At 39.5% G+C, this 27,795-nt stretch overlaps 2 protein-coding genes across 16 annotated transcripts in view; one reads left to right on the top strand and one right to left on the bottom strand.

Moving 5' to 3' along the window:
* The window catches only part of HOOK3 (hook microtubule tethering protein 3), a 74,309-nt gene extending 67,862 nt beyond the window's left edge, over window positions 1-6,447 (bottom strand). The window contains exon 1 of one of the 5 annotated variants that reach the window (XM_044443903.1): window positions 6,165-6,447. In XM_044443903.1, the coding sequence (XP_044299838.1) occupies window positions 6,165-6,221 (57 nt within the window). In that variant the 5' untranslated portion in view covers window positions 6,222-6,447. The remainder of the gene's footprint in view (window positions 1-6,164) is intronic. The other 4 variants (XM_044443901.1, XM_044443902.1, XM_044443905.1 and 1 more) reach the window with 4 other exon arrangements.
* A 73-nt stretch (window positions 6,448-6,520) lies between these two features.
* RNF170 (ring finger protein 170) overlaps window positions 6,521-27,795 on the top strand; it is a 45,716-nt gene continuing 24,441 nt past the window's right edge. The window contains exons 1-9 of one of the 11 annotated variants that reach the window (XM_044443911.1): window positions 6,531-6,608; window positions 7,445-7,632; window positions 12,822-12,918; window positions 17,986-18,129; window positions 19,212-19,287; window positions 20,844-20,952; window positions 21,625-21,698; window positions 23,125-23,229; window positions 24,049-26,375. In XM_044443911.1, coding sequence (XP_044299846.1) covers window positions 17,993-18,129; window positions 19,212-19,287; window positions 20,844-20,952; window positions 21,625-21,698; window positions 23,125-23,229; window positions 24,049-24,318 — 771 coding nt within the window. In that variant the 5' untranslated portion in view covers window positions 6,531-6,608; window positions 7,445-7,632; window positions 12,822-12,918; window positions 17,986-17,992 and the 3' untranslated portion in view covers window positions 24,319-26,375. The other 10 variants (XM_044443914.1, XM_044443909.1, XM_044443915.1 and 7 more) reach the window with 10 other exon arrangements.

Below are 27,795 nucleotides of genomic sequence, written 5' to 3'. Positions count from 1 at the left end.
GGGTCACATGTGTTATACTGTAAAAAAATTAGTTGCTCCAAAAATTGCCCGAAATTTAGTCATTCTTATTACATTATACTGAATATAATTTCCAGTTTTAGAAACTGAAATCTACAAATGTACATATCTCCAATTTTTAAAAAAAAAACGCAATTCAAAGCGACGTTGCCAGGCTCAGATTCCCCACTCTTCCACCTTATAAAGCAAGAAGTTAACACCTTGGAAAAAGAATGGGAACACCAATTTTAGTCTGCCCATTTTCACACAGGTGCTAAATTGTTTCATAAGAAGTATGATCCAACTAAACAATCCTGCTGACCTATCCTGATTTCTTAATCCACCCTAACCAATCCTTAAAATGTTCACAGACAGGTTAGAGCACTTGGGTAGACATGAAAAGCTGTATAAACAGCTCAGCTGAAGTACAGTCTTAACTCATTTTCTTGCCTATGTAATCAAAGTTAACCTATGGTACCTTGGAAAAGAAGCCTCATCTTAATGTTACTTAATAACTGACAAAATTTTATTTTTGGAAAAAAAGTCCTTTGAATTGTTCATTTTTTACATCTACAAAGCTGCTTAAGATTTTTAACAATAATGACTTTTAAGGCTAGTCTGCTGCTCTTTTTACACTACTTTTCAGTACCGATTGCATGTTATTTGCTCTACAACTTGTTGTTAGCTCCCCAGAAAGCAAAATATATTCTGTCGTTTGGTATGTTATTATTTGCCATCATGGATCATTTCAAGATGTGAGAACATAATAGATCTAGCAGGCCTCCATATACAGGCAACCTTTCATTTGTGTAGCTTGGATGTCACCATATCAGGCCAATAAACCTTGATTGGCCAAGACCAGGAATAATCCTCATGCCTGCACACTCTGTCTCCCTCTACCTTCTTCTTGTGTACCTCACTTTTGCACCTTAATTGAGTACTTCTGAAGCCTTTTTTTTAAACAAAGAGGGGGGTGTTGGTAGTATCTGAACCATGAAACCATAGTTCAATAATCCTTACAAACCAGGATATCACACCATGAATTGATAACCTGGCTTGTAGGGATTGCTTCAATCACAATTTAAACTAGTTTAGATGCAAAAGGAAACATTGTTTTAAGAAAACAGTACTGAATAAAGCTACAAAAGAGAGGGAAGCCTGCAGACACAGTGATCATTCTTGGTATCTTTCTTGGTGTATTTCTTCCCATGCTTAACCAGCAAACCATTTTAAAAGTCAGCTCACAAAAATCTAATATGTTATTACAAATGCTCCATGATTGAGCATGCACAAAGGAGGGCATATGATGCTCAGCAGAAAGTTTTACTATAAGTTCATAACATCTGTCTGTTCGGACTGGATCCCAAAATCCCAGCACAAGCATGCCAATACAAAAAGAAAAATGTTTTGAACTTTTTAACCTTTAGCAGTGCTTGAGAATTAGAGGCAGTGGCTCGGATCAAATGACTCATGCTAAAGTATATCAGAAACATGCTACACAGACTCCTTTTTGTGAATTTCACTGTGACCAAGCAAACAATTTCTCTTTCTTACAGCTTACCAAATTCTACTAACACACATCAAACTATTCCCTATAAATTTAAAAATGAAACCAATATGGAGTATGTTACACCTTTTATTCTAATTTCAATCTAGAAAGTATATGTTTGGAAAACACAGTTCAGCTACTTTAGATAAAACATATACTTCATAATTGCAATAGAAGTATATTGCATATGCATAATTGCATATGTATATGTAATAGAACTTTTGAGAAACTTTTTCCAGTGTTTCAAGCAATACACTTTAATCACAGGCATGCACGATTCTAACTTGCACAAACACAGCAACCCACTGTGGGTATTTGCAAAGGTGGGTTGTTATTTTACACCATGTCAGCCTGGACGAATATCCCACTGGGTGGGTTGTTTGAGGCAACAAGCCATACTGATGCTGCTTGTTTTGCGAGTTGTGAGACCTAGAACAGGTTGGCATGTCATCCAAACCAGCACTTCAACCCCATCATGCATTACAGGAAGCAGCAAGTAGTGCTTGGGAAACCCTTTGCCTCTATGGCCATATTTGCCCAGACCACTCTCAGTGTCAGGTGTTCTATCATATGTTGGAGCAGGACTTTGGAACAAACATCACTTACTACTTTCCCCAGTTGTGGCCGTGACTCTTTTTGTGTTTGCCAAAGCTTTTTCCCCCTTTCCTCCCTCCACTTCTTGTTTCCTGGAGATCACTTTTTGTACTCTCCAAAGTGACAATCAGTGACAACTCCTTCAAGGAGCCCAAATGGCATACTGGACTGGCTGTCGCTGTATGCCATTTATTTCTTTATTTATATCCTGCATTTTTCCCTTCCAAGGAGCCCAAGGTGGCCATGTAATTCTCCTCCTCAATCTTATCCTCACAAGAACAGCCCTGTGAGATAGCTCTGGGGTGAGTCTATGGCAGACCCAGTTAGCTCCATTGCTGAGTGTGGACTAGAACCCAGATCTCCCGAGTTCACACTTTCAACCACTGCACCACACTTTAAAATGTGCCAGAGATGCATGCAAATTGTTTTTGGTAATTTTGGAGGGGGAAGCTGGTAATTTGTGCACAAGACAAGTGCACAACCCTAACTACCTGGATGTCAAGTCTTGCCTGTCAATGTCTTCGTAAGTGCCTACTGCAAGACAGGCACAATCCATGGACACTGACAAAGCCAGGCTTCAACTATGTTGCTTTCCCTCAAAGCAAAGCTGTCAAATGGCAAACTGTCAAGCACAAAGCAAATCCGCCAGCAGATCTTTGCTTGTGAAACAGGATGGTGACTGCACTGCCCCCTTCACAATGTGATACTCTAGGTTTTAAAATTGGACCTGACAATTCTCTGTGCCCTTTAGCTTTTCCACCCTCCCACCCTTTCTCAAGATTTCTTCAAAAAGTGGAAAAGTGCAGTCCATTCCCTTTACAGGAGCGCTTACTTCTGATGGCTATCAGATGTAAAGCTTTCTTTTAAAACAGGATTCTTGACGGGGTGATATATAGCTATGAAATAGCCAGTTGAGAGCACCATGGGTTGTTCCATAAACACACACCAAGTAGTGTATAAAAAGGATTAGTTGCTGTGTTGTGCAAACTCATCTGCAGTCCAATAGTCATTTTATCTTAAAAGTATTCCTTGTAGATTTTTGTTTTGCTTACCAATCACATACTTTTTCATATGTTAATCAATTGTTTCTCCACTGAGTTTAGCAATGGGTATGCACAGATTTTATAAACACTTGAGAGAGGTTTATCTGAACTATGCTTTTTAAAATAGTTTGGTTGTGTAAAGTATCACAACCAAGAACTTTCTCTACATGCACTTATTATACTAATCATGGGAAACACAGTCATGTCAAAACCTGCCAATATAATTGATAGGTTGATCCCATGTGCTGCTTACTTTATCAAAGTCTGAGGCTACTTACAAGCTGTATATAAGTAATTTAAAGGCTCGATTCATTCAGCTGCAGAATAGCAAGTATACATTTAGCATTCAGAACTTTATTTTTAAATCTAGGCTTAATAAACTCTTGTGCATACCTTCATAATTACACCCTATCAGCTTCTCCTTAGTCATGTCTTCAGAGGCTATGGGTCTTGAAGAATACACTGCACCAGTGATCTAGTACCTGCACTTGTTTTCTCCTAAAGTATTGAATATAACCTTTAAAATAAAAATTTAAAGAGCCTAGATCCAACACACCTGACATACCACCTCTATCCCTAACTTCTGGGACAACCTCCAAGATTAACTGAAAGTTTTTTTCTTACATGTATGTACCCAATTAAGGTTACAAAGACATTCCAGGGGCTGTTGGTGGGTTATTGAAAATTGTTACTCAGACAAAGCATGCTGCTTAAGTTCAGATGACCCAACACATTATGTCCAGGTAGGTCATTAAGCTTATGACACCAGCTCAAGGGTACAACAGCCTTCCAAACAGACTCAACAGGCACCACCTTTATGGTCTTTGCAGTGCCATGTGAAGACCTTCTAATTCACCCAGGGCTTTTAAATAATTTGTATGTTTTAGCATCATCCTTCAGTTTAAAATACTGTACTATTAATTAAATTCCTAGGCTTGAATTATAGTTTGCATTTTGTACCTACATAAATGCAAAATTATATTTATTTTTAAAAAAATATACTGTTTTTCATAAAACATTCCAAAGTGATGTACAAAACTATATGCTTTAACATACATGTTAATAAAACAAATACTAGCCATCATTAAGAATACAAAAGCAGCAAAATAAATTGACCAGCCAATTCAAAACCAACTTGAAAAAAAATATCTGGAGCTGTGCTCAAAAATAGCATCGAAAAACTTAGAGAACAGCACCGAAAAGTATTAGGATTATTATGGGAAAGGTCTGCTCCTCTTTGAGGTCAATTTGACCTCCACAGGAGATAAAATTCAAGCTATAAATCGCTTAAAGATCCTAACTTCCCAGAGGGGGGTCATATGTGAGCAGATGCCCTCCAAGATGCTCTGATCCCAGGTCACTTAGGAAAGTGAAGATCAAGTACAACACCCTGAATTGAAAATGAATTGGCAGCCAGCACAAATGTCTCAAAAGAAGCAATAGACAAGTGCACTGACTTGAACATGATGACGGACAAGCGGGTAGCATGTTGCAGTGGAAGTTTCCAAACAGTTTCAAAGCCAGCCTGATGAGAAGCACCCAGGAATAATCCATCCTACAACAGTGTAAATACCCTGGGATATTACACAAGCCAAATCAGATAACCCAGGTGTTGCACTATACCCCATATATATTCAACAATATAACTTTGTGTGTTGTGTTGGGCTTTGCTTTGCTATGCAATGGCTCTGTGGAAATAATTTCTCTCCCCACCCAAAACACTCATACAAAGCCTTCTTAAAATGGAATCCAGGAGACCTACTGATTTTGGATATTAAGAGCTGGTGTTCTACTGCTGGAAGTAGCTCCATCAGTGGAACATCAGGAGGTCAATTTTCCTCCAGCAAACCCTCTGCAACACATCCTCAAAAGTCTGCTCTGGAAAAGTGGAAACTCTTTGAAGCAGATGTTTGTGTGGCACACCAGGTGACAGGGAGGAAGAGAATGGGAGAAAGTCTGGTTGTGTTAGTAGACAAGTGTTAGCACAGTGCTGGATTTAACCAACCACAACAGTGTATGATGAAAAATTTCCATCTCTCAATTAATATGGTTTGAAGAAGATGTTGAATTAAGTTAGGAAAACTAGATACAGCATAACTAGATAAAAACTTTGCTTTCCCCAACTTTATAGATTCAAAGTAGTAACTTTCAGAGGAACAACAGCTGTAGGAAATACAGTGAATTACTGTGGTGCATGAGTCATTTATCTCCAGAAATTACAAGACAAACTGCAAAATATAGCATTTATAGCATTTGCAAGTTTCACATGAGTTTGTACATTCAGTGATGGGGGAAAGGATTGTTGAGATTTAAGGAAATCAAGTACATATAAAGTAAGGCAACAGAGACTTTTAAAGAAACCCCTGATAAGAAGAGATTGTGACATCAAGTCAGACCCCGGAAAAGTGCATTTTCAAATACTGAGTTGTCACAGTCACAATTTACATTTTAAATATACATAAAAACCAGTAGTTTGAACTATTATTGCGTGCACGTTTACTTAACTTGAAATCCTATAAATGCTTAGAAAGAAGTCCTAGAGCTCCCAGCACGCCCCGGCCAGCATGGCTGGCCAGGGCATGCTGGGAGTTGTAGGACTTCTTTTCTGTCTAACCCGTGTCTAGGATGCGCCTTTAGTTAAGTCCCGCTTAGTGCAATGGAGCTGGCTTCGGAGTAAACAAGCAGAGATTTGGGATGTTGGGCGCACACTCTGGGACATAATAGGAGGATGCGGCCCATACTCGGGCTGGAGGCTTGGAAGAAAAGGGAGCGGGGCACCTTAAAGTACACAACAGTGACTGCAACTGCAGACCGGCTCCCGGCACGACAGGGCCGAAAGGTTGGCAGGAAACTGAGGCAAACGGAAAGGAAGCTCCCCTGAACCACCGGGAGGGACAGACAGAAAGGCAGGGAAAGCACGGATCCGGCGTGGAGGGGGGCTCGGGCGGCGGCACTTGCCACTCGGCGCCTCGGTCACTCACCCAGGTGAGCAGGCTCTCCCCGAGCTCGGCCCGCTCCAGACTCTCCACATTGAACATGGTGCAGGCCAGGCAGGGCTCTCCTTCTGCGAGCGGCGGCGCGTCTGTGGCTGCCCGGGCCTACGGAGCGGAATCCTTGAGGCGCCTCCCCGTTACACCCTTTTCTCCTCGCCGTCACCTCTTTCTTCGTCTTCTGCCCCAACCCAACCCAACCCAGGCCGGCAGAGCCGGGCCGGGCTCTTGTAAGCACAGACACGTCACCGGGCCCGTCGGGATCCGCCCGCTCCGTTGGCACCGGCACGGACGGCGCAGGCGCCCGTCGACCGAAAGCCCGCCTCGCACAGTCACAGGGCGGAGCAGAGCGGGGGTTGGTCGGGGAGAGTCGCTGTCTCTGCCGCCGCTCCTGCTGATGCTGCGAGGCCTCGCTCGCGCCCGTCAGGATCCGAGGTACGGAGGCGGGTTGCCGGCCGCGGGTGGACCGTCCCGCCTCCCGCCGCCGCCGCCGTGCGCTCTTGGCCGGCCGTGCCCGGGCCATTAAAGGCGCGCCGCTCGCCCGGGGAAGCTCCCGCGCATTATTTTCTCCAAGTCTTTCCCCTCAGCTCTCTCTTCACGAAGTGCACTTTATCTTGAGGCCCACTCGCCGGCTCTCAGGACGTGGGGTGGAGATGGGAGGACGCCTTCGGGGGCTTTCCCTCGGGCCTGCCCTCTCAAGCAGCCTAGCTTTGCCTTCAGCCGTAAAACGCTTTTAGTGTTCTACGAACTGAAGTGAACAGCGGTGGTTCTTTCTTCCACAGTGTCGACGGTGCATTGCAGAAGTACGTTGTGCTAAAGTTGTTATAGGGCAAAGTTTACGCTGCTGCTTGCTGCTGCTTGAGTGGGTCGAGATGATGGGTGGCGGTGGCGTGTTTGAGAAGAAAACGCTCACATGGGCGTTTCTGTAAAAAATGATTCCGAAGCTGTGTGGTTCCAGTAACTGAGCTATGTGGCCTCTAGGGGTAACTTTGAAAACTTTTCTTTGGGAGCACGCTATTGCACTTTGGAAGTACGAATATTAGGAGGGTGTTTTATATGGTGTCAGAACATTGATTCGTTGACTGTAGAATTTACTGATTGGCTGCCATTGACTGGGTTTCAGGGTTTGCCCACAGGGCTCTTTACCGGCCCTACCTGGAACTGGCAGGCATCGAATCGGGAATCTTTTTTACACAACTCATGTGCTCTACTGTTGAACGATGGCCTTCTATTTACTTTCACACAATGAAACTCTTAATCTGGAATCCTAGGTCTGGGTCGCTCATGTGTTAATCATAGAATTATGGAATCATAGAATAGTAGAGTTGGAAGGCGCCAAGAAGGCCATCATGTCCAAGCCCCTGCTGTAGCAAGACACCAATTTACACCATCCCACTCAGATGGCTGTCCAGTTTCACCTTGAACATCTCTAGTGTGGAAGAACCCACTACTTTTCTAGGTAACTAGTTCCACTGTTGTATTGCTTTGATGGTGAGGAAATATTTCCTGAATCCAGCCTGAGTCTGGTTTGTCAGAACTGGAGCTGTGTCCTACACTCTGGTATGAACAAGAAGAGATCTTGTCCTTCCTAGTTGTGACAGCCTTCAAGGTATTTATAACTTGATATCATGGCCTCCCTCAGTCATCTCTTCTCAAGACGGAGTGTACCCAGTTCTCTGTCTCTCCCTCTCAGTCTCTTCTCAAAGGGCAATGTTTCCAAACCCAGGTCATTTTTGTTGCCCTCTTCTAGACCCTTTCTGGTTTTTCTGGCTCTTTCTTAAATCTTGGTGTCCAGAACTGGACACAGTATTCTAGTCTAATTCTAATCCCCACAAAGGTTTCTGTGGTCACCTTTGCCTCTCCATTCGTTTCCTCTGTTGTGTCCTCCTCCTAAGGTTGGAAATCTAAGAATCTGCCTGGTTTTATATCTGGTCATAGTGTCTATTCAGCTAGTGCGGCATTGTCAGCTCTGACTGTGTAAAACACTTCAGGGTCTCAGCCAGAAGTCCACCTGCTACCTGATCCATTTAATTGGAGATTGTGGGTACTGAACCTTGGACCTGCTGCATGCAGTCCAACAGGGCACTTGCATCTCTGCTGGTCCTTTGAATCCAGTCCAAAAACAAAACAAACAAACAAACAAAATCAAATAATATGAAAGATACAACCCCTTTGAAAGAGTGGATGAAATCTGTTGGAGGTGCTTTAAGTCTATTATGTCCTGCACGTGAATGGGTTGGAGTGAGTGTCTCTTATTTCCATACTCCTAAATAGTGTATATGCTAGAGTTTTAAAAGATCTTCTCAAAAGGTGTATCTTACCTGGTATATTGATTTCAATTGCACCGGTGTCAAAAAGTTTTCATTTGTCTTTTAATTTATCTGCAGAGGTCAACATGGTTTTATTTATTTAACCATGCTTTTAAAAATATGTTCTTTCATATGAAAAAGTCCTATGAACCTTCATAATTATTGTATGGAAAACCTGATTTTAAACAGTGTTATCTGTGTAAGAAATTTTCCTAAGCAGTATATTTCACATATTTAGCATGTCATTTCAATCCACATATTAGATATTTGCCAGGGCTACTTTGAAGTTCCTGCTTTGAAATGTATTATATTAATTATTTATCTGTAGAATTCTCTTAAAAGTAGGTAATTCCTGTAAAACTGGTATGGTCTGTATGTGTGGAGGAACAAGTGATACATTTTTATTTTTTATGTTTAATGTGACTTTATGGAATGTTGGAGTTGCAGAATCCAAATATGCAGAAGAAAGGGCTTTCTAGGTTAAAAGAACATAATGCCAACATGGGGCATTTGGAATTTTTATCAAGGCAAAAACACCCCCCACCACCCCCACCACTGATTAAAGCAAATGCATCTTTGTTGAGAAAAGACTGAGTTGAAGAGGTAGATGTGACTGATACTTGAACAGTCTAAAAAGATTACAGTTTTAATCCATAAGTGACTTATCATTTCAATAGGTTATTAGTAATTCTGATGCCTGGTTTTTGAAATATAAAATATATTTTCTATATAATGCTAAATGTAATTGCTTTGATCAATGTGAATGGGCCAAATAATGATTCGCCAGTAATGTTTTGTTAATGTTTTAGCTAATTTGTTGATATTGCCTGAGGTTATTTGATTGTGGGTGAGAATTTTAATGAAGTTTTAGGTCCTTTGCTGAATAGGATTATATCTGATTCTAAGAGGCAAATGAGAATGGGATTTATACTTCAGACCTACACAGCTGAACTTGATTTGATGGATGTTTGAAGTATTTGGCATCTTGATGAGTGCCTTCAAAATTTTATCACCTGTTCATTAAAGTCCCTTTTGATTAGATTATTCTTTTGGATTCTGCTTCTTTGCTATGTCAAATGTTGGTAGTTTCAGACTAAGCCTCAGTCTGTCTGAATTTGCTAAGGATCCCGAGCATAAATGCTTCTTAAAGTTGAGATTTTAAGGATCTTAGATTTCAACTTACTGAAAAAGTTTAAAATTAGTGAGAGTACAGATTACTCACTTGCCATTGAATGGGAGGCCAGTAAATTCTTTATGTGGGGCCAGAGTATTGCTTATGCCTCCTATAAAAACAAACTTTAGAAAGGCAGTAAATATTTCCAGCTGTACTACTTCATCAGGAGCTGCAGAACATTAAATACAAGTTGAGTAATCTCTCACAGCAGGTGACATTTGCCTTAACCTGTCTATAACAGACATATTGAGAAAATGGTGAATATTACAGTATACATCTGACATATAATTAGGTAAGAAAGCATTTAAGTGTTATTTCTGCTATTAAAGATGAGAGCTACAAGATCAAATAATAGTCTCCAAAGTTATAAACCCATGATTTCTTATTCAACAAAAGTTTTTATTTCGTGTTTGTTAGATGCCACACTGCCTTTTTAATAAGGGCTTGTGTAAGTTGTCTAACCACTGACGGTGTAATAGCACTAATGCTTCTGTTACCTATATGTTTTGTTGATGTCCAATAGTTGCTTCTTTTTAGGAGTAGGTCATAATATGGTTGTAATATGGATGAACTTGGTATTGGAATGTTCTTTAACATTTACTGATGCAAACGCTCTCTTAAATTATTTATCTATTGCATGGAAGTTAATGCATGATCAACTAAATTGGCTTTCTTTAACCTTTTGACAGCTAAAAATTAATATCACTACACTGGAAAAATAAACACCTCGTATAACACAGTGACTGTGTTCAGACACCAAGATAATTCATTCTCAGAGACTGGGTTGCTTGTGGGTGGTTGTTGAACCATGGATTGTTAACATGTGAGTTATTGTGTTATTTACATCCAGTTGTACTAACACACCATGACAAGCAACAAACATGGATAACAAACAACCCATAGAGAGAACCCATTGTTGTTGAGTTGTGAACAGACTGTGGTTATCTTGGAGGATCAAGGGATGCCATCATGCCCTTGAAAGACATGGGTCACTTCCTGGACCAATATGGCCCAGCCTCTTTGTTTAGATACCCAGCAAATGGTACCAAAGGTAGATGGCACAGTCTTTCAGCCCAGATGCTCAACAGCCCATCCAAAGAGTGAAAGAGCCAGTATTAGATGCTGCCTGCATGGAGGCATCCATGCTTATAGTGATACTCTTTCTACCAACCTTGCTGCAGACAGTGCAGCAATCATGGGAGCTTCCATCATGCGTGATTCCTACCTCAGAATGGCTGGAGAATCTGTACCTGATTCAGAAGGATGCTTTCCAACATTTCCACCTGAACCTCATCATGGTGGAATCAGCCCAAGACAGATCATATTGGATATTGCCAGCAAAGCTGAGGACCAGAGAGAACTGGCCAGGGTTATCCAAGCTGAGGTTATCCATCTTTCTCCTCAGCAGCAGCAGATGATAAATACAACAAGACAGCCCAATTGCATTTTCAGTTACATAATTATGTGTACTGGGAACACCATTGCTTTAATTCTGAGATTTTCATGCAGTATTTGGAGTTGAAAGAAATTATGTGTAAAATATAAATGTCACAATCCTTTTAGACTCTGCTTCTGCAAGAATTATTGAGAATCTCCTACTAATTTCCTTTGCCGTACTGCAAGCTATGGAAGCATGTAGCAAACAGGTGGACCAACAAATAGTCAACCGAGCCAAGGTTAACTGAGTGAGCTTCATGGTCATAAGAAGATTTGAATCCAGGACAATACTATATCTTTCTCTTCCTAGTAAAATACAGAAGGAGAGGTTAGCATGCTGTTGGAGGGTTGGCAGGTTGTGCAAGATAATCTTCCTATCATATATGTCTTTACACAGCTTGAAACAAATATGACTCAGCCCTCCTTGCACTTGAATTGAATGGAAATCCAGATGAATAACAAATCCATCCCATAAAATGTGGAATTTTAAACTAGAGTATAGTTTAAATACAGTTTATACAAGTAGTGCTTGCAATGTAGAGTGTTCCAGATGAGTGTCAGCCACTCAGCTAAGCCCTCATTGAGCATATGCTTTTCCGGTCTCTTCCCACTCGGGTTTATTTATTTATTTATTTATTTATTTATTTAAAGCTTTTCTATTGCGCCCTTCACAATGTCTCAGTTTCCCATTTCCTGCCCCAACAATCAACATTGTCTAGCCGCTGAGCATGCTCAGTCCTCATTGGACTCAGAGCATCACTAGAACATAGGAACATGGAAAGATGCCATACACAGAGTAATTCTTCTATGAAATTACTCAGGCTATCAGTAATTACTAGTCATATGGGCTAGTACTTCTGTCTAATCACCTCTCTCTAATTAGGCTAGTACCTAATTAGCTCTATTTTTAAAGGTATTTTATCTCTGGGAACTGCAGGGAAATAGGATCTGGAGGGTGCTAACACACTCCTGTCCAGCTTCTGGGCTTGCAATAGGTACTGTGTGAACAGAATGCTAGATTAGATAGGCTTCAGTCAGAACCAGGAGAATTCTTCATATAGGTCAGATCATTCTCTAGCTTAATATTGCCAACTGACTGACTGGCAGATTGGAATCTGTCTGAAGATGCAGTACCTACTGTAGGACCTACTGTATGCAAACCAGTTCTCCTATTGATCTTCACAGTGTAGAAATTTTGAGAGTAGTGGAAAGAGCACTTTGTTACACCACTGGTCCATTTTTCTATTTGGTTATTGGAAGATTTGTTTAAGAAGTCTTTTGAGTTTTGACAAAAATGAATGATTATGTTCCAATAGTGATGCAAGGAAAGAAACAAAATAAGCAACTGAAGCATCAGTGTAGGAATATGGATCTGAAATGGCTAGGGAACAAGCAGGAATAGTGTAACTGGATACTCATCTGTATTGTAATAATATCGGAAGGAAATGAAGATCTACCTTAATGTTTTTAAATGCTAGGCTTTTCCAAGTTTTACCTCACATTCATAATGTTCACAGTTCAGTTCCTGTCTTCTCTGTGAATACAGATGATTTAATACTATATTTTGCCCAGTCTTGATTTATTTTATCTCTAGCGGTAATTTATCACACGTGGTGCTTACATTACTTAAACCTCTGTATGCAGATGTGAAAATAACGTAAAACAAATGCTGTGCTGGAATGTGAATCAAACCAAAGCCTGAAAATGTCCCTTTCTTCTAATGCACAGCCCAGAAGTTTCCAAAATCCAGTGTGTGAAATGTTTGCTGTGGTCTGAAGAGAGCTGTTTGATGACATGGTGCTGAGCCTTCTCATTTCCAGCTGAGGTAAATAGAAGGAAATGATGCTTTGAATATCATTACACTAAGTTTGGTGTGTCACTGATAACAGCTGCTGGGGAGGGGCAACAATAAGAGTGGGGTATTGCTATCACGCCCTGCTTGGACTTCCTGATGGCATTTGTTTTGCCATTGTGGGAAACAGGATGCTGGATTTAAAAGAGCCTTTGGTCGAATTGAGCAGGACTCTTGTCTTATTATTTTTAATGGAACATAGCACTTGGGACAGAAGCACTGTCCAGCAAGCTTTGCTTCTGTCTTTAACTATTTATTTGCAGTATTTTTATGGTACTCCTCAGCCAAAAGGTCTTTCAGAGTGGCTTACTTATAATCAATTATAGAAGACAGACCCTGCCTGCAGGCTTGCAACCTAAAAAGACATAACACATAAGGAAAAGGGGATGGGAAAGGAGGGGAGTGGGTTAATTCTTTTAGCAGGGATGGTAGAATGGCCCTGCTCCCCCTCTAATCTCTTTCAGTACAGCCTTCTAGAACTGCTGGTGGTGGTAAAAGTTGAAGTAGGAAGAACTTTCATGATGGAATGGAGGCCTTTAAATAGAACTGGTGGAATAGTCCTTTTGCCCTCATCTTAACATTTCAGTAACTGGGTTAAGAAACTGCATCTGGATTTAAATTGGACAGATTTCAACATTACAGCTAGCAGTTGGAAATATCCAAAGTGGTAGTTAAAAATTACTGACATTTGAATTTAACATAATGGCATATAAGATCCTTTTACATAACTGACCTATTCCGGGGCCTGAGGTTTGTGCTAAATGCTTATGATCTTACCATTCTTGAATTGTTATTAACTATTACTTTGTGATATTTATGTCACTTATCCTCACAGTAATGCTGTGAGGTCAGTGGTTTAGTTGATACAATGAGTAACAGCACAACACTATTTAGAAGGTACATTGTTGCATATTAAACAAGATTATGAGGCAGTACGCTCTGATTTTTTTGTGAATGTGAAGAATAAAATGTGTCACTAAATACTCATCAGCTGGAATTGCTCACCATCATCTTGCTGTATGTTTCTGAAATCAGATGTGGGGCATTCCTTCTAGCACTCCCACTTTATAGGACAACTACAATTTTTGGAGTCTTGTCTCAGGGGGAATGCCATTCTCCAATCAAGCCAAGTTCAAGATTGGAAATTAGTTTCTTTTTAGCCTGTTTTTTTGTGGGGTGAGGGGGAGACTTGTAGGTATTTTCAATACCTGTGTCAATCTGAAGCCCAGGATAGACATCACAAAAAGAGACCTGCCAAACTTATGTATACACATTTGTATGCCAAACATAATCCTATTTGATCACATAACAAACCAGCACACTGTTTTTCCTTTAAAATGCATTTAGCAATGCCCAGCCCCTTCCATCCCCCCCACCCCCGATACACACATACATAGTGTCTATGTTACTAGATGCTTTGATTGTCAGCTAGTTCTCCCGGAGATTAGCACAGGGATGAGGAATGTGTTGTTCTCTAGATATGGCTGGACTGCAACTGAGCCATCAGTGACCGGTGAACTGTGCTCCATCAGCTCTAGCCAACAGAGCCAGCCATCTGGCTGGCCACTGTGAGAACAGAATGCTGGATTAGACGGGCTTCCGGTCCAACCCAGTGCAACTCTTCCGATGGTGAGGGATTATGGGAGCTACACTCCAACAGCATGTAGTAGGCTGTATCTTCCTCACCTGAGCTTAGGGGAAAGTCAGAAGCTTATAGGAGTAGAGACCAAGAGTAGTTTGGGAAAGAGATTTGTTTAATTCAGTCTGCCATCGCCTTCTTTAATTTACTGAAAAATTGCATTAGGATGAACATTTTTAAAAAGAAAAAGAAACCTTTTTTTACTATCCTGGACAGTTAACTTTGAAAAAATATGTTATTTTGACTGCTGTTAACATGGAATAGAAAGAGAATGAAAGCTCCAGTAACTTTTTTTTTTTTCATTTGTTCTGAAGCAGCCTAAATTCTAAATAGGTGGGCAAGCAGGAGGCTGTGGCTGTTCAGAGGCAAGTGGCAAGTGATCTAGGTATGCTTAGAGGGGCTCTTCCTATATTCTAGGACTCAGCTCTGGTATTGTAAACAGGTCCCTGGGCTAAGCACTGCTAAGATCTTAGCACAAATTAAGTTGAAGTTTGAAGAAGGAGCAAGTAAGGACATCTTTTTGTAGCCAAGAAAGGAGGAGGAAGGAGAATTGTGAATATATGGGTATCTATGTGAAGAGTTGCTGGAGAAAGGAAACAAATAATTGACTTTTATATTGAAGGGAATACAACATGTGTGTTCTCTGTTAACTGCAGCAGTTAATTTCTATAGAGTGAGGGGCTAGAGTTTAATCTCTGTAGAAGATAGGCCATCATTCTGCAAGAATTTTTTCTTAATTCTAAGTGTGTGAGAATGGGATAGCATTACAGATATATACTTTCTAGAAATTCTGAAGCCCTAGGAAATGGTAAGTGGGGGAATGGAAATTTTGGGGAAATGGAAAAAGAAATGGAAGAAGAAACCATACTTACTTTCTATCCCTTGTACCCATCCTACTTGAGAGATCCTATGGGTTCCAGGTTTGCCACAATGTGAACAGAGTGCTAGACTGGGTGGTCTGATCCAGCATGGCTTTTCTTGAGTTCTTATGTTCACTTTTTAGGCACAATCCTATGACCTTCGAAGATTGTCTGAGAGACCATAGGATTCTTTAGAGTCCTAGCTCTGAGATCCTAGGATCTTGCAGCTGCCATCCTGAAGGCCAGGTTCCTAGCCTATCCCTTCACAGTGATCATGGAAAGGATTACACCAGCTGCCTTTCTCTTCCCAGGATCACAACTGGGCCTCATAGAGGGAAAGGGGTCATGCCAGGGGATGGGGAGGGGAAGAGGCTGGCGCTGGAAGTTAAAATAATTCCCAGTTGTTGCCGTAGCCATCTAAAGAAAATGTAGGGTGTAAGGTGTAGTCGCTGTGATTGCTGCTACTGTGCCTTGCATCAGATTCTCATAACCTTCTGAGTTTGAGGCTTGCATTCCTGCAAAATCCAAAGTCACTTGGTTGCTATAGGACAATTTTCTCCAGCCAGTGCTATTCAGCTATTTTGGATTTCAGCTCCCATCAATCTCAGGCGACATGGGCATTGATGAGCAATGCTGGGCTCTTTTGTCTAGAATATCTGGAGCTTTTTATGTATAAAATGGTTTGCTCATAAAATTATCATTTAAAAATTTCAAAAGTACAATCAGTAAATTTGTAATTATTGTCTGAATAAACTATACTTCTAAATGTAACATGACAAACATGATAATTTTTTGTGCAAAAAAGATTATTTATAACATACCTTGGGTTCCCCTTTTATGTCTGTCCAAAGGAAACTTCAGCAAGTGGTCCTTGAAACAGCACCATAGAAGCCAAAAAATCAGGAAGAACTGGAGGTAGAGGAAGACTGGTGTACAGTGTCTGTTCCTGATTGTAAGGAAGTTTAGGAAAATTCCTAAAACTGTTCTTGTTTGTGGGGTGGAGTGTAGAGGAAATGAGATCTGATGGAAAAGCTATTGAGATTTTATTTACCTGGAAAAGATTCTGTTTAGGAATAGTTAAGAACTTCTAAGCAAGTTTAACCTTTTATTTAAAGACTGATATTTATTTCATTTTTTCAAACAATTTCCCTAAACTATTTTCGTCATTTTGAAAGGTTTACTCTTTCAGTCTTATGGCTAAACCATAGGAATCAGGTTACTGAGTATCTTTTAGATGGAGTGGGATTAGTCTGGTGGCAGCAGTTAAAAGGTTTTATAGCTGAGACAACATTCCCTGTTGGTGAAGTTTAATGAGACCTTAATTAAAAACTGTGGCAGTGCATCCTAAAGACTCAAGCCTCAAAGTTAACATTAAAAAAGAAACATAGATGAGAAAAGCCCAATCTGTTCCACAGCATCTGTTGATAGTGATGGAATAAGCTACAGTGGGATTTTTTTTTTCACATGTGTGTTTTAGATCAGAGTTACAGTGAATGACTGGTAGAGCATCCAACCAGAAGTATAGGACCCTATAGAACAAAACAAAAACCTGTCAGGAATGCCCATTTTCTCCTATATTACGATATGATGACTCTGCTTACACATTGGCAAACTGAACATGATTTGGTGCAACCCAACCCTCAATATAGAATGATCATCATCACTATCAGTAAAATATACCTCAGGTCAATATTTTACTATTCCATTTTAATAAGGAGTGGAAGAAATAACTATGTTTGGAATCTTACAGAGAAGATTAAACATTTCCCTGTAGCTTCATTATTTCAACTTGTTTTAGATTTCTGGTCTTTCTGTAAAAGTGCTCACTTACAGAAGTATTAGAAGTCATTTTATGGCAAGCAAAGATTGAGTAAAGTTATAAACACCTTGTCTTAAATCCTAAAAGAAAATATTTTGTCATCTTACACCCTTCAAATTTTTCTTTTTCTTTTTTTCCAGAAAAAGAAAAATAGTCCATGGCAAAATATGGAGAAAAAAATATTTTCCTGAATTTTTCTGGGCTTTTTTTAGGCCTTCAGATCTCTAGTAACTGTTTGGTGAACTGGGAAAAGCCCTCTACTTGTGCTCTGAGGCATACTTTATTATTATAATTTATTTCTGCTTAAGAATCCTGTGCCATTGTTTCAGTGACTTGTTTTGGCCTGATCATCAATGCAGTACAGCTGTATTCCTCCACTCTAAAATGAAACTAACTGCCTCTGTACATGCAGGTTTTCCCACTTTCCACTTGTACCACATTTGAGTCTGAATTGTGTTGGCCATGCAGTTGGGTTGTCACACTGCTTTTAGCTCAGCTGCTCATACACAGGAGTGTCCCTACTTTCAGCTGTGAATAGGAGGGCATTATGGTGTCCTTGGAACTAATTTTAACCATATGGAAGTCAAGCTCTGTGCTAAAAGTTTGAAGAGCTATAAAATATTATTTTTGTTTGCCCTTTTATTTTGCAGACCATGAGCTAAGCAAGAATAATATTTGTGTGCATATAGAACAACTTTAATGATGTGTTGCTTGGCTTTCAGCTCTGGAATGGCCAGCCAAGAAGCAGAAGTTGAGAGATTGATACTAGATAACGATTCAATGATAGAAGGAGTAAGTGACCAGGTACTGCTGGCAGTAGCACTCAGTTTCACATTCCTTGCTGCGCTCGCATATCTGCTCTTAAGGTGAGAAGGTGGTAGTACTTGAAGAGTTACTTTTGTGACATGTCAATTGTATACATCTAAAATAAATGCTGTTATTTTGTGCAATACAACAAACCTGTTACTGGAACTGTACATCTTGAAAGCAGTAATGAAAAGAGACATGCAGGTGAATAGAACTGGGATGGGGAAACCTTGGTTCAAGCCTCCATTCAGCCAAAATGCTTGATGACCTCGACCGGTTATTTTCTGCTTATGTATCTTAAAGATTTGCTTGGATAAAATGGGATTTCCCTGCCTTGTGAGTGCATGCCACTCTTATATAGCCTATCTGAAACAATAACCAAGCTGGACAGCAGACACAGCATCTTCAATCCTCCTGAGTTGAAATAAGTGTGGGGTTTCCCACACTAGAACCTTCAAGATGCAACTGAATAGCAATTTGAAAGGGATGGTTTAACTTGGAGTCCTCCACTGAGGAAGGGGTCGGACCCGATGGTCCTCTGGCCCCTTCCCACTCTACTATTCTATGGTTTTAAACCGTGTGCTTTAACCTGAATAACTGGTCAGGCATTTAGAATGTTAATTCCCACCTAGACTAGCAAGTTGGAAGCATTTACTGAATTGGTAAAACCATAACATACCTCCACCCCTTTTTTGTTACTAAGATGCTGCTACTTCAGCATTCATATCCAGCTTTAAGACAGCCCATCTCCAGAATAACATTTTGAGGAAAATTTAACAAGAAATACTTTGGGTATAATACTTGAATAACATAAAGGACAGTGTAATGTCATTATTATTTTCATGTTAATCATTCATAGCTAACAAAGTGTGTTTAAAAAAAACCTTTCATTTTAGTATTCTAATAATCTTTATTTACAGTGTTTATTATTTATCTTTTGCTTGGGATTTTGATCTGTTCCGTTGGATAAATGGCATAGCACTTTATAAAACATAAGCTTCTGATGAAATGGAATTCGGAATGCTGGAACGCATACAGTACTATATTCTTCTATACTGAACTAATATCTGATTTATTTATTTGTAAAGTCAAATAAAGTGTTTTATTAATATTATTCACACTCTCTATTTTCCCTTAACAGAAATGAGCACCCAGATATTCATCCAGAAAACCAAGAGCTAGTTAGAGCAATTAGACAGCAACTACAGTCAGAACAGGTATGGTACTAGTTGTGTTTCCCATCTGTTCTTCCTTGCATAAATTGTATTCAGTGTTGACTATCAGAAAATGTATCATGTAACAATCGGGACATAGATGCATTTGAGCTGTGTTCCTCAGCTGCTTGCAGGAAGCCCAAATCTGGTTGTTAGAGAATTAGTGTAATAGTTGAAGATGAAAATTTCCTCTGTTCCCCAAGTCCAGGGTGACTGCCAGTATTTATGGAGACAGAACAGCATTATCCATACACAAGAGGGAAATAAAACCATGACCTTAGGTAAAACCATTACAGTTCTCAAACTGCTGAAGTTTTGTACAAGAGAATGTTGGGCCCCAAGAGCAGTGGCTGCTATATCTAAACTAGAATGAATAGTTGCTAGGTCATTTTTTGCATGCAGTGATGCATATTTCTTATCCAAGGAGTGATAATAGCTCAGTTTTCAGTTTTTTACAAATGATTTTATAGATTAAGAAATGTATCTGATCACCCTACTTTTAAAGCTTTCTACAGGTAAACACTGAATTTTCATATATCTATTTTCCAATTAAAATCAGAAGGAGCATAAGAAACACAGTAAGCTCCCCTTTGCTGATCCATCTAATTCATAGTGGTCACTCTTAAATGAAAAACAGGCCAAAAGGTGGCAGGTGTTAAAGGGCAAGTTACCACAAGTTAAAGGGCAAGTTAACACAACATGTCAGCTTAACTTACAGATAGGCTATACATGGTCTTCATGGAACAACCTATGCTGTGACTCACAGTCAGACTTGCCATGAGTTCTTTTCCTTCTTCTCCCTGATTCTCTTGCCAATGTCCAAGTTCCTGCATGGCAGAACCTGTCTTGTCTCCCCTCTCCACTCTGATCATGACCTAGTTTTTGTTCACTTTTTAAAGTTTTTCCAGAGTCCTGTGCTGCCACCAGTAACTACTGCTGTATTGATGCCCAAGTAGAAATTTGAAGGGACTGTCAGTCATTGCATCTGGGTGGGCAGGCAATAGCCATATGTACATGTGAGACCACTTCCTGTAACCCATGCTGAGTTAAGTCTCCTGAGTTCAGATAACATGACAACACATTATGGGGTGATCAACCCCTGAAAGAAACATGAGTTAGGGTGGCTTGTTCCCTCAAACAAGCCATGCTCCCGAAACTGGTCTGCGTTCAGACAGCATGGCAAACCAGTGTGGCTATTTATGCATAATGGGTTGCCATATTGAACAAATCCAGTCAGTCATATGCTTCTGCCTTAGATTAATACTGGTCATCAAAAGGCCACCCAAAGAAAACATTTGAGATGAATCTGAAAGAGATTTCAGTTTTTCCAAGTACCTTTTGAAAAAGGAACTCTCACATTCCAAGAGTTTCATTTTGTCCTGTATGTTCTACCAATGTATGACTGCTCTTATTCATACTGATAAGGGCATGTATAAAGGGAAATATGTTCTCCAGAACAGTTTCTTCTAATCTTGCAAACTGGGTTCATTTGCAGCTTCTAATAGGTAAAAGAATTTGTTTTGCTTTGAACAGATTACATTTTTCATTTCTTCTTCCAGGAGAATGTAGTTGTTGACAGGCAGCATTTCTATACTGACATGTCCTGCCCAGTGTGCTTGCAGCAAGCTACATTTCCAATTGAAACAAACTGTGGACATCTTTTCTGTGGTAAGCAAAAAAAGGGGGGAGGGGATCACTTCTTTTGTTCCGTCACTTTGATAATAAGTCTTGAGCAAATACTGTGCAGAAAAGGGGTGCTTCTCAATGCACGGCCTGATTTTACAGAGATATGCAATTCCACTTGATTGATTCTTTTCAGATGATCCTTTCCAGCTGAGACTACTTGTAATATGTATGCTGGAACTTTTAAAAATGGTAAATTGATGTTGCAGAATGTCAAAATATGTCAAAATGGCTGTCCATTTTTTAATCCTCCCTTTCTTCTGGCTTAAAGAAATTCACTATAAGCGTATTGGCATAAGAGCAATTCTTAGGTTAGTTATGTGGGAAAAGTTAGCTGTTTTTGGAGCTTAAGTTGGTTTTGGCCTAACATTTAGTTGAATACCATTTTCAGTTTTGTTTGTAAAAAGTTCTGAAGACTTTAGGTGATTTAATATCCTGTTGGGAAAATGGATCTTTTCTTTCCATCGTCATTTTTGAGCTCTGTCTGTCTGTCTGTCTGTCTGTCTGATTTATAGCCCACCTTACAGAGTAAAACCATTATGGTTTTAGTTAACTTATAATTTCTGAGTGTCCAGTATATCCATACTCAGTCAAACTGTGACTTCTGTTTGGATCGTGGCCATTTGACATAGCTTGTAATGGTATCCTTCTCTTTAGGTTCCTGCATTATTGCGTATTGGAGATGTGGTTCATGGCTAGGTGCAATCCATTGCCCCATCTGCAGACAGACGGTAATAAGCTGATATTCTGATATTAAATGAAAGCCAAATTCTATAAACATTTCTCTTTCCTTTAAATGTGATGGGTGTATGATAGACTTTAAAGATATCATCCACAGTGATGTTCCATCTGTGCAAGGCAGTCACTGGGAGAATGGTATTCCCCTTCTCCCTTGAGGCCCTGGGCAACTCTGTTCTGGAGGGGTGGGAGACAGCCTCTCCAAGTAGATCCGTGGTGGGAAAGAGAAAAGGACAGATAATCTTGTTACAGACATGGGGTTCCATTAGAGAGCTGTTCTCATGTAATGAATCCCAGAAGGGAATCTTTGCAACAGAAACAGCTAAAACCGGATAACTCTCTGACACATTATGCCAAAGATTTTCATGGATTAAGCCCACTTTGGGGATATTTATATTCTTTTACCCGTGCTAAAAGCTACCAGATAAAAACTTTACAGTATATTTTCAAGTGCTACCTTAAGCAATAGTTTAAAGGTTCTTTAAGCCTCCTTCCTGCAGCCATCCAGATGCATTTTTGGTAAGGTGCTATATTTAGCCTTTGGACTAAATTTCTAGTTTCATTTGGGTTATGGATAATGCTATCGCACTGTCCTTACAGATAAAGTGCCCAACGTTTAACAAGGTTTTTAGCTCTTGTTTGGATTACTACAATGGTGATTCCTTTGAAAACATTCCAGAACTTTCAGTTGGTGCAAAATAGCCTGGGTAAATTGCTAGCTAACTCTGAGTGATACAATTATATTTTGCCAATACTTCAGCATCTACGCTGGCCATCAGTCATTTCTGGACCCAAGTCAAAGGGCTGCTTTTAGTGTTTAAAACCCTTTAACTGGTACAGGAGCAGGATACCTAACTGAACATCTCTCCCATATGCATCTGCACAATCTTAAGATCCTTCTCTGGCATTTGCCAAAAGAAGCAAAGCAGATGGCTACAAGAATAAGAGCCTTTTCATACCCTGCCTGTGTAGTGCCCTCTCCAGAGAAGCTTGCCTGGCAGCCATACCTCCTGTGAAGAACTTTTTATTTTCCTAAACATTTTAGAACACATGTTTTAATACTTTCAGATCTTTGCACTATTTCAGACTTTGCATCTGTGCTGGTTCATAGTTTAAATTTGTATTTTATTATTTAATTCAGCTGTCTGTGGTTCAATAATTATAGCTATTTTGTTGTTTTAAACTGTAATATTTTTCCCTGAACCCAACAATCCGTGTGATCCTTGTGATTGTATGAGGCCTGGCAGGAATACTTCTACAATAGCATCCATTCTGGAAGTTGAATTTTGTTCTTATGTTAGAATATATCATTAGTTGACCTTTTAAATGCATGTCACAACTTGGAAACAGTTTGTATGGAGCAGAGAGAGTGGGGGGATAGCATGCAAATATTCATGATGGATTGTCTGTTGTATTCAGGTAACTTTATTTTTACCACTCTTCAATGAGGGGCAAGAGGATGCAGCACAGGTGCTTCAAGATGTCAATGATTATAACAGGAGATTCTCAGGACAGCCAAGATCGGTATGTGTGGGGGTAGAGTTGGTAAGATCAGGGAATAATAATAAAAAAATAATAATAATTTTGCTGACGATGGCAACTGTCCCTGTTCCACCTGCCTTCCCAGCCCCCTGAACTTACCAAGCAAGAGGAACTCTTTTCTTTCTTAAAAGTATAATTTTGACTGGCTGGCTGCACTGCAAAGGAGATAATGGGCCTGTAGCTACCCTCTGCCCACCCTTTCTTTTTCCACACCAAAGAATGTTCTGGTCTCGTGTGAGGCTTATACGCTGGCAAAAAGAACGAATGTGGGCAGAACAGCTTTAGGCCAGGGTTCTGCTTTGCAGTCTGTAAAAATATTTTTAATGATTTTTTTTAATTAGAAAGGTTTCTGAAACTTGGCAGGTACATTTTCTGCATTGTAACCAGGTGCTGCATTTCTAATTGCACCAGGACCAAGGATGAAGAACTAATACATGTGAGGCATTTTGAGCCCTTTGGAACTAAAATTATTAATATTACTTTTGACTGGGGTATAAAAACCTTAACATGCTTTTTCCCCATGTGCTTTAACATGCACATTACAAGTTTGCAAACAAAAATTGTAATATTGAAGGAATACTGTGGGCCTTGTAAACCCAACTGAGTGTGTGTCTGTGATCTCCTTCCCCCATGATCATCTTCCCTCATTTAAAGAGCTGCCCTGATCCGCAGGGACTCTGGACTGGGGAAAAATTACCCTACAGGAGAATCTTTTTATAGCAAAAGAGTAAGGTTTAAAGCCCCTTTTATAAACCAAACTAGTATTGTAAACCAACAATCAGTTTTGTACATTTTGTTTAGATTATGGAATGGATTATGGATTTGCCCACATTACTACGTCATGCATTCAGAGAAATGTTTTCTGTTGGAGGCCTCTTCTGGATGTTCCGCATCAGGATATTCCTCTGCCTGCTGGGAGCTTTGTTGTATCTGGCATCGCCCCTAGATTTTCTACCTGAAGCCCTGTTTGGAATTTTGGGACTTTTAGATGATTTCTTTGTGGTCTTTCTGCTACTCATTTATATATCTATCATGTACCGAGAGGTTGTAACACAAAGACTGAATAGATGAAAGGAAATGTCAGTGACCAGCATTCAGGCACATTAAGGGGGTACTTAACTAAATGAGCCATGATGAAGAACAGCATCTTGACACAGTTTCAGTTCCTCTTGTTAAATAGCTTCTAGCGAAACATATTATACAAGCATGAGGAACTGAAATCATGGCAATTAGTGAACTGGAATTTCAGTGTGAATTATATGAAGAGATCTAATTCAAGATATGATACATGCTTACATATGTTTACAACAGATAAGTAACTGTCTGTCATCCAAAGTACCACCAGTTACAAAAGGGAATTTCTTTTAGAATGCTTAACAAGAAACAAGTATTTGAATGAGCTGGACATGTACTTAAGGTACTGTTCAATGTAAAATGTCACATTCAGTGTACAATTTCAAAGACTGCTTAATGTGTTACTGTGGATAGGGGTGGGTAAAATAGGTTAACATCTGTATAAGAACTGCTGAAGCAATACAATTGTAAAAATAAGTTTGGGCTGTAACATAATATTGCATAAATACACTAAGTACAGTATTGGTTTAGCTGCAACTATGTGTGATTACATGTGTTTCTCCATGCAACTTTTGTGCCATGGAATGCCCATCATCCACTGGGGAGAGAAATCATAAACACTGATCACATTCTGATAGCATTAAGTGTGGCCAGGTTCAACATGCTTTGGATGAAATAGAAAATAGTCCAGCTCAAGAAAGGAGTGAGCATGAATATACAGTATGGTGTAATATTAGACAAAGAGTTTTGCTTAAACTTTAACTGGGTTCCCTCGTCATGTGAACTAAATGGAGTTTCAACTACAGTTGGTATAGAAACCAGCTAAAATCGAAAACTACATATTATAGTCAATATACTTGAAAAAAAAAGTCTGGAAATGGATATTCTGTCTTTTTATAAAAACCTAGGTATGATTGCTTTAGGAGTAAGCCTGATTGTACTTTAGGATGTGCTTCTGAATATGCATAGTGTCCGGCTGTATGTACATCTCCTAAACATACACCATATAGTGGTCTTGAAACACTACAAAATGCCATGTGTTGAGCCCTCTAGCCTGGCCAAATTTAAATGCTCTTGAGGGAGGAGAGAAGGGCTGAACAGATGTGAAAGCACTGCCTATGCCATTGCATTTCAGACTGCAATTGAGCATGCACTGACCTGTGAACAGCTTGCTTCTACGCACACCCCTCCCTGCTATACAAAGAACATTGGCACTGGTACACTGAGTAGCATAAGAGGAGAAAAGATCAAGATACTGCTTCATAAAATGGTACCACATGTATGTCTCATAAAATATACCACTCAATAAATAAATAAATAAATAAATAAATGAACCAGAGAGGTGTGAGTGCTTGTAGCCAGTGCACATTCAGTGCTTCTGATCCCTTAATCAGTCATGAAGTCAGTATTTCACTCTTGATGTTGAGCCATCTACTATCTGGAATTTATACAAGGTAGAAAATGAGAACATGTAGGTTTCTTAAGAGACTGAGGTCCTAAGGAACAAATTGTGGGATCTCGCTTTCCCTATTCCTCTCTGGAATGAATTCTGTATTGCAACTTGAACCGTAATGAAGAATTAAGGTAGCACTGTGGTTAATATCAACCAGGCATTTACCCAACCACCTTCAAACTATGGTTTTGAAATTAGCTGTGGTTCAAGTTGATGTCTAAGTACCTTTAAACATGGTTAATTGTGGGATGAAGCCAGGGGAAGGGAGTATGAGATGCTGTAATTGTGGTTAAGGGAGTGAGAATATTATGCACACTGATGCTTTAATGCTAGTTTTTAAACTTAAAAAGTAGCAAGCCCATCAGTTTGATGAAATCGTTGCCAAAGAAACTCTTGTCCTACTTACTAACACTTTGTTCTATTAAACTCTACTTGAAAATATGATATTTAAACGTCTTTATATACTCCAGACAAGGACCTATTTTGAAATCCTTTTGTTGTCCAGGCATCCATTTCTACACAGGGATTCTGAGTGTTGATGTAGACAAATGATGCTTTTGAATGTATGTGTTAAGTGCATCTGAATAATTTTTGTGAAGCAGTCGTGTGTCTGTCTGTTCTGTGCTTAAGGTCCTGTGTATGTTCAAGTAGGCCAATCTTAAATCTCCAAAATCATAGCTGGAAAAATGGTTTGAATGTACTAGCTCACTCTGAGACTTTCAGTAATTTGTTCTGTCCAGATTTGATCTGAATTTTTAAGAAGTATAGGGATAAAGTTAATTTAACCATATTTCTAAGTGTATACAGAGTCTTTCAGGCTGATTCTAATTCCTTTTACTCCTTCAGTTCACTTTAGTCTCATCATAACTGATACTTAGTAGTGAATTGTTGGCTGTCTCAGGTAAAATGCCAACTTGATGCCGTTATGATAGTCTTACTTGATGTGTAGACAACCCAGATCCTGCCTAAGGGTTGTCCAATCATGTTGCAAAACATAGAATCTCAATCACATATACATACAGAGGCTGTTTGCATGTTTGATATTCTTCCAAAACCTCCCTTCTACATCTGCAACATGGAATCGAGATGGAGTCAGACCTTGATTTAGTATTGCCTTGTATATTTTCTAGCAGCTAGATACAGAATATTGCTTTGAGCAGAACAAATTTCAGCTGATTACAACAACTAGAACTCTTTAGTAGCCTTAATGTCTTACTTGTGAACTGCACTGATAAATATGTATGTTTCTCATAACCTTCAAATATCTCCCAACTCGTGTGTGCATTCATTCTGTTTGCTATTGATGATCTGAGAAGTAAACTTAGTCAACACAGCCCCTTGTGATCTGTCAGCATTCAGTACCCCACTTTTGGGAACATAACTAAGAATTCTTGCACCTCATGAAAAGAATGTCATCCCATTATCTGTTATCCCTGTTCCCAACTCATTTCCTACAAATACCCATTATCAGAGTCTTTGCCCTCTCTGTGCCCCTCATGCTAAATTTGCACCTGCATACCTATCAAATTGATGCATTTGCTTATTTCTTCTGCTCATGTGTAGCTTTAATCAGCTCTTAATTGAACCATGGCTACATAGTGCTTTTTAAAAAAAGGAACTGGACAGATCTAGATTTTAAAGCTGGAAACAGTCACATAATCTCTGAATAATCTCAGATTAATACTAATGCTTCCAACAGGAAGCTGTATATAGTAATACCAGAATTTAATTTCCAGTGTTGCAGGTCTGTGTTATGCTATAGGTACTTTTAGAAACAGAAGGAAATTCTCTTCCTAGGCCTTGATGTAGGACATGAATAGGATGATTTTGTTCATATTGCATTGGTATCATTGTGCTTATTTCTTACACATTTTAAAATACCTCAGCATAAGCACAGCTATTTCATTCCTAATTCTAATTAAGTTCCATTAAATGAGGAGAAATATTTCAACTCATTCACCAACTACAGTATTGCAATTATGTAAAAGACCTTTTCTATTTTATTTCAAGGTAAGTTTCAT

The sequence above is a fragment of the Varanus komodoensis genome, unplaced genomic scaffold (assembly GCF_004798865.1).
Source record: "Varanus komodoensis strain SLA01 unplaced genomic scaffold, ASM479886v1 scaffold43, whole genome shotgun sequence".
In the NCBI taxonomy this organism is placed as follows: domain Eukaryota; kingdom Metazoa; phylum Chordata; class Lepidosauria; order Squamata; family Varanidae; genus Varanus; species Varanus komodoensis.
Note: the sequence above shows the minus strand (reverse complement) of the source record. Positions and strands in the feature narration are given on the sequence as shown.